General features: G+C 47.0%; 1 protein-coding gene across 1 annotated transcript in view; it reads left to right on the plus strand.

The window, feature by feature from the left end:
- Positions 1-948, plus strand: part of LOC101000149 (transmembrane protease serine 9) — a 32,674-nt gene extending 31,726 nt beyond the window's left edge. The window contains exons 10-11 of the mRNA XM_003901662.4: positions 3-257; positions 692-948. Coding sequence (XP_003901711.2) covers positions 3-257; positions 692-865 — 429 coding nt within the window. The 3' untranslated portion in view covers positions 866-948. The remainder of the gene's footprint in view (positions 1-2; positions 258-691) is intronic.
- Positions 949-7,267: the final 6,319 nt, after the last annotated feature.

The raw sequence follows: 7,267 nt of genomic DNA on the forward strand, positions 1-7,267 counted from the left end.
AGCTGAACCGAAGAGTCAGACGGAATCGAAATGTGAGACCAGTGGCTCTGCCTAGCACCCAGGAGAGACTGAGACCCGGGACGCAGTGCACTGTGGCTGGCTGGGGCTTGGTCAGCCAGACGAGGAGAACAGACACACTCCGAGAGGTGCAGCTGAGAGTGCAGAGGGATAGGGAGTGCCTCCGCCTCTTCCCTTTCTACGACGGCGGAAGGCAGATTTGTGTAGGGGACCAGCGGGAACGGAAGTCTGCCTTCAAGGTAACGCATGGGCTTTGGCCAACACACCCCGGGATAGAGGGGCCCATGCAGAGCCAGGGCAGTGCGAACAGATTCCATCCCCACAGCCTCAGCCTGGGGGCCAGATCAGGGTGAGCTGGGGACTGATTTCCCCATCAACCTGGTCTCTGGGGGAATAGGAGGAAGACTCACAACATATACATAGGAAACATTCTCCTGGAGAAGGGGGAGGTAACTTGACTCGGATTGGGCTGGAGACAGTAACTCAGGCGGAGCTGAAGTCCTGCGACCAAAAGGGTCCAGAGGCTTGGCTCTGCACCCCACCAATCTTCCATCTCACATGCACCCAGTAGTTGAAGGGGCCCACCCACCCCTGCCTTCTCTGAGAGCCCGGAGCTCAGGGCAGCAGGAGCAAGGAGGCCTGTCTCAGTCTCCCTTCCCCTCTCTACCTACAGGGGGACTCCGGAGGCCCCCTGCTGTGTAACAATGTGGCCCACGGCATCGTCTCCTATGGAAGATCGTCAGGGATTCCTCCAGGAGTCTTCACCAGGATCTCAAGTTTCCTGCCCTGGATAAGGAGAACAATGAGAAGCTTCAAACAGCTGGATCAGATGGAGATCCCCTTGTGACTGACTCTTCTTCTCGGGGACACAGACCAGCTCCACAGGGTTGCCAGAGCCTTAATAAACGTCCCCAGAGTATAAATAACCAATTCCTCATTTGTTCATTAAACGTCATTCAGTACTTAGTTTGTTTGGATTGCTACAACAAAATAGCACAAATTGGGTGGCTTATAAATAACAAATTTATTTCTCACAGGTTTAGAGGCTAAGAAGTCTAAGATCAAGTCACTAGCTGATTCAGTGTCTAATAAGGGCCCATTTTCTGGTTCACAGACAATCATTGTCTCCCTGTGTCCTCATATGGTAAAGGGGCAAAGGAATTCTCTGATGTCTCTTTTACAAAGGACCTAGACCCATTCAAAGAGCTCAGCTCTTACGACGTAATTACATCCCAAAGGCCCCACCTAATGCCATCACATTGGGGATTAGGTCTGGGAAACATAGGGAAACACTGTCTCTACACAAAATTTTAAAATTAGCCAGGCATAGTGGCAAGTGCCTGTAGTCCCAGCTACTTGGGAGGCTAAAGTGGAAGGATTACTTGAACCCAGGAGGTTGAGGCTGCAGTGAACCATGCACTACAGCCTGAGCGACAGAGCAAGACCCCATCCCAAGAAAAAAAAAAAGACTGCCAGGCCAAAAAGACAGAACTGAAATTCCAAAAAAAAGACCTACTTTAGTGTATGAAAAAGGTGGCATCTCAAATCACTGGGAAACAATGGATTTTTAATAAATAGCATTAGAACAACTAGATAGATATTTGGAGGGGATGGAAGGTATAATTGGATCCATTCCTCACACCATACTTCAAAATAAACCTCAAATGGATCACAGATCTAAATGCAAAAACATTAAACCATACAAGCACTGGAATAAAGAAAAAGTAAAGAGATTTGCTTCTTTAAAAATAGTTAATGAGCACCCATGTTCATAACAACACTAACCACAATAGCCGGGGATGGAAGAACCCCAGCATCCATCACCAGCCAGCATACTTGTCCTAAACCCTGTGAAAGAAAATAGACTCTCAGGACCCAAACCTCACTATTCCAAAGGGAAAGTTAAGCTTGGGAACTGACCCACGGTAAAAAAAAATAAAAAATAAAAAATAAAAATAAACAAAAAAAAACTGCTTTCTATTTATTTCCAAACAGCTATAATTCATAATCCTGTGGCATCACCTCATTTCCTCTACTTGCTTTTCCACATGTTTACTTTATCTTGTGTAAGATGTAGATTTACTGAGGCTAATTAGAACCTCACAAGAACATAACCATCTGCCTCATGTCCTACTCTCCCATTTTTACCTTCCTGCTTGCCCTTTCCCCTTTAAATACTGAAGTTCCTAAAACCCTTTAGGCAAAAGCACAGGTCAGAGATGCTCCTGTGGCTTATATTTTTTCCCCTAGTGCATCTTCAACTTTGACTAAATAAACTTCTGTTAGATTGAGACCTATCTCAGTCACTTTGTGGTTTATAACCCTTCCTTACACTATACCAACCCCACTGTATGTATAAGCCAGTGTTATGCCTAGACTGTTTGTTCTTTAAAGAAGACCACCAGAGCCCAGAGTCAAAGCCAAGCGGCAAGGATCTTTACTACAAGTTCGAACTCGGTCCTTCCTTTACACAATATACAAGAGGGCCTCGAACAATGCGAGCATTTGCTTTTTATAGCCTGAAAGTTGCAGGGGAACAAAGAAATTCTTTTGGCTCCTGCGCTTTCAGTAACCTTGAACGGCTGTCTCCTTATCGGAGACTTTCTAGGTGGTGTTTATACTGGGCTCAGGGAGTTTGAGAGATATATGGTGGTGGGATGGGAGGATGGGATGTGTCTGTGCTAGGCTCAGGGAGTTTTGAGCCCGGGGCTGAGGAATGTGCCTAGCTCCTTTCATTCTTCCTTTCTTTTCAGGTATCTTTAGAGCCAATCTTGGGTCTTATAAGTCTGATTCTGTTTCAGCGTTTACAGGTTGGTATTGGGCTCTGAGGACTATGAGTTGTACGGTGTCAAATCTTTCTTTAACAAATTGTAAAATTCTGTTAACAACACAAGGTCTTACAGTAAGCAGAAATAGTAGACTTAGTAGGGGTCTAAGGAAGGGGGCTAACAGAGAAAACATAGAGGAATTCTACCATTGGTCTGCAGCTGAAGCAAACTGCTGTGTTTTTACTTCAGTGCTTAACTTGCGTAACTGTTGGACCTGGTCTTCTACAAGTCCTGATTCATTTATGTAGAAACAACAGTCTTCTTTTAGAAATATACACGTACTACTTTTTTCTGCAGTGAGTAGGTCTAGGGCTCTCCGGTTCTGCAAGGTTACTTGAGCTAGGGACGTGAGCTGTTGCTGAAGGGAGGCAAGGGACTTAGCCAACTCCTCCATAGCAATGGCAAATTGTTGGTACAACTTGTTACTTTCTATGAGGGTGTGACCTAGGGCTCCCCCCGCCAGTCCGGCCGCAATGAAGGATGTGGTGAGGGAGATTCTTGCAATGAGGGGGAGAAATATGGCTTGTGCAGGTCTCAGTCTAGGGACTGGGTGAATAACAGCACTAGTCCAGTTACCGGTATACTTTAGGAACTCGCCAGCAGTTAGTAGAGTCAACTGGGGAACTAATGTGACAGGGAGACACAGTAGGTTATTAACAGAGGGACTAGGTAGGTTCTTAGATAAGGTTCTATTACACCAGAAGAATATGCCTGATGGAGCCTTTAAGGTGATATTAGGGGGCGTTGCAGTGATGCTGCAGAGGCTGGAATTGGTTCCTGAGAAACAGTAGGGAAACTTCTCCTGACTGGGGTTTAGGTATAGGGGCACGTTTAGGATAGGAGCATACGAGAGGTTTCGGAGGTTGTTAGCTTGGGCAAAGGTAGAGGATCTTTATGGCAGAGGGACAGCAGTTAGCGGTGGACGCCTTAGAGTGGCGCACAGAAAGCAGCTAGACAGGCTATGAAGTCCTGTAAGGTTAGCAAGTTCTAGTCCTTCTTGTAATAACTTTAACTAGGAGAAAGGACGTAAGTCTTGTGTTAGTCTGTTTTCTTGTCGTTGGATATTCCTGTGGACTAGGGGCAGTACTTGCACTAGGCCTCACCACAGATAGAGGTGACTGCTAGGCTATGTGGAGGAGGGGGAGTAGTATACAGCCTTATGTTGAGGCGTGGTCTAGCGGGAGTTCTAGGGGTCTCTAACTATCTATGTATATGAAAAATCTTTATCCTGTCTACGATGGAAGGGCCATTTAGGGTCTAACTGTTTTCTCTCTCCTTAATAACGGGGTCTATGGATGTTACAATAGTTATAAGGACAGCCGGCATTTTGGTGCCACTAATAGTGTTTACAATTGTATTTAGTCTGATCAAACTTAAAGCATATTGTTGGTGTCATAGGTTTGGCTATTCGAAACCAGTAAAATTTAGTAGAATTGGGCTGTTGCACCTTGAGGAAGGGCAATCAGCACTGGCTAATAATTTTCCGGGCTTATCAGGTTGCCTAGGGTGGGTTCGGTTTTTATAAAGCCAGAATCTCCAGACAAAGGGATTATGAGCTGGTTTTGTGATTTCTCCAGCGGCCACTAGGGCGACTAACGTTAGGGTTAGACTACTTAACTGCATGTTTGCAGTGAGCTATGCTGCCGGCGCAGGGTGAGTTTTAAGGGGTTGTTCTTAGCTCTGTCCACAGTCCACGTGTCCGGTGCTTCAGCCGCCGCCGTGATTGGTCTTAGAAGATCGGAGGTTGGGTCTACTGGCTTGACATGGGTGTAGTGGATCTACGATGCAATGCCTTCTATCTTCAGGGCGGTGGGTGTGGTCAAGAGTACCTGGAGTGGTCCTTTTTACCTGGGTTCTAGGGTCTCTTGTCGGTGTCGCTTGACTAGGACTTAGTCTCCTGGCTGGTATGGATGGGGTGTCGGCGGGGGACCGGTCTCATATAGTTCCTTCAGCTTGGGCCAGATTTCTTGATGAATTTTCTGCAAGGCTTGTAGGGAAAACAAGAGTTCAGAGACATTTTCTGTTTCGGACTTGAGTAGATCATCTTTTAGGCTGGGAACTAAGGGTGGGGGTCTGCCATACATAATTTCATAAGGAGTAAGGCCTAGTCTGTAAGGGGTGTTACGGGCCTGGAACAGAGCGTAGGGGAGAAGGACCACCTAATTAGCGCCAGTCTCTATAGTCAATTTAGTTAAGGTCTCTTTTAAGGTCCGATTTATTCTTTCTACCTGTCCTGAACTCTGGGGCCTGTAAGCGCAATGCAGTTTCTAATTTGCCTTAAGGATGGAAGCTAAATCTTGACTTACCTTAGCGACGAAGGCCGGCCTATTGTCTGACCTTATCTGGACGGGGAAGCCATACCTGGGGAGGATATCTTCTAGGATTTTCTTTGCTACAACCTGAGCAGTTTCTTTCTTGGTGGGGAATGCTTCAGTCCACCTTGAAAAAGTATCTATAAAGACAAGTAAGTACCGATATCTATATTTTCCTGGCTTTATCTCAGTAAAATCTACTTCTTAGTAGATACCGGGCCTGGTTCCTCTGAGCCTTGTTCCTGTTGTAGCCTGGGATTGGGGGTAGGCGTTGTTAAGCTGGCAGACTTTGCAACTTGTCACGATGTTGCTGGCCATCTCGGCTGTATGTCTGAATTTGAGCTTAGAGCGTCTGATCAGGTCTATCATCCGCCGAGCACTTAGGTGGGTGGTTCGGTGGATGTGTTCTAACACTTGTTGTCTTAATTTTTCTGGTAGGATAGTTTGGTCATTAGTATCAGTCCACCACCTATTCTGGATCTGTTTCAGGGGAAGTTTGTCAATCCACTGGAGATCTTGTTCTGAATAATCAGGGAAATATGGCAAGTCCTGGGGGCCCGGGTCAGGGAGCTGGAGTGCAAGGAGTTGGCTGGGAGCCTTCGCCACCTTTCTTGCAGTTTGGTCCGCCAGAAAGTTGCCTTGAGCAGTTGGGGTAGTTAGTTTCTGATGCCTTGGGCAATGCACAATGGCCAACTTTTCTGGCCTCCATGGGGCTGTTAGCAGGGCTAGGATTTCTTGCTTGTTTTTTATCTCCTTTTTTTTAGCCGTCAGTAACTTCCGCTCTTTGTAAATGGCCTCATGTATATGCGCCGTTGCAAAAGCATATCGGCTGTCTGTATATACCATCAGCTTCTTCTCCGCCTTTAAGGTAAGAGCTTGGGTGAGAGCTATCAGTTCGGCCTTCTGGGCCGATGTCCTCGGGGGCAGGGGTTCTGCCTAGATTACCTTAGTCTCTGAAGTCACTGCCGCTCTAGCGTACCTCTGGCCTTGATTCATGAAGCTGCTCTTATCAGTGAACTAGATGAGGTCGGCGTCAGGAAGTGGGCGGTCCTGCAGGTCTTCTTGAACTCTGTGCAACTGAGTTAGTATCTCGGTGCAGTCGTGGAGTGGGGCGTCTAGGTCCGGGTTGGGCAGCAGCGAGGCAGTCTCTTACTCAGTGGCTAGCCTCCTTGCAGTAGGCACATTGGTCTTTTCTCAGATTATCATGCCTGGGGGGGCCGCCTAGGTTGGGTGTACTCTGGCTGTAGATGTTTTTTTTTTTTTGTACTACTGCTGCCAGGACCTTGGTTCAGTGGCCTTAAATTGCCTTTCCTCTGGAGTATCTCTGTTATTATAAACCTGCTGGGCTATCTGAAGGAGGTCTGAACTGGCTTTCTTCCTCGAAGCCTTTTAATTTTTGAGTTTTTAATATCTGGGGCTGCCTGATTTTACTTAATGACATTACAATAGCTGCCTGACTCTGGAGCCTCTAATCTATGGGGGTACTGTCTAAAAGCTTCTATTAATCTTTCTAAGTAGGTGGCTGGGCTCTCTGCCTTTCTGTAGAATAGAATATACTTTAGCCAAATTAGTATTTATGAGCAGCTGCCTGAGACCTGCCATTAGAGTCTGGCGATAAAGGCATAGCCAGCCCCGCTTCTGCCGTGTTGTAGCGCCTTATGCCGCCTGGCCGAGGAAAGCACGTGCTTATGAGGTCGGGGTTGGCAGCTCTAGTTGACCGCCGTCCTCCGGGACCAGCTTTAGCTTCTAACTGTATTCTCTCGCCTCGGGTGGTAAACAAGATTCGGAGGAGCTGCTGATAATCATCTTTGGCGGCCAGGGTTAACATGACACTATCTAGTAAACCAGTAAATCTTTTTGGGGTTGTCTAAAAACCGAAAGCACTCTTGAGTCTTCTAGTTATACAGATCACTACAGAGAATGGCCAGTACTGGAGCCTGGGGATTCCTGTGTCACCTGTGGGGTCTTATTTCTGAAGGTAAAGCTAATTATGGAGTCAGGGCTGGGGGGCTAGTTCGCTAGCAAGGCCACTCTGGCCGGCCTTTCTCAAAGTTACTTTCCTTTAGCTGGCCCAGAGTGCCGCCACCTCCCTCTGCCTGCTCTTTTCCT

The sequence above is a fragment of the Papio anubis genome, chromosome 7, assembly GCF_008728515.1.
Source record: "Papio anubis isolate 15944 chromosome 7, Panubis1.0, whole genome shotgun sequence".
Classification (NCBI taxonomy): domain Eukaryota; kingdom Metazoa; phylum Chordata; class Mammalia; order Primates; family Cercopithecidae; genus Papio; species Papio anubis.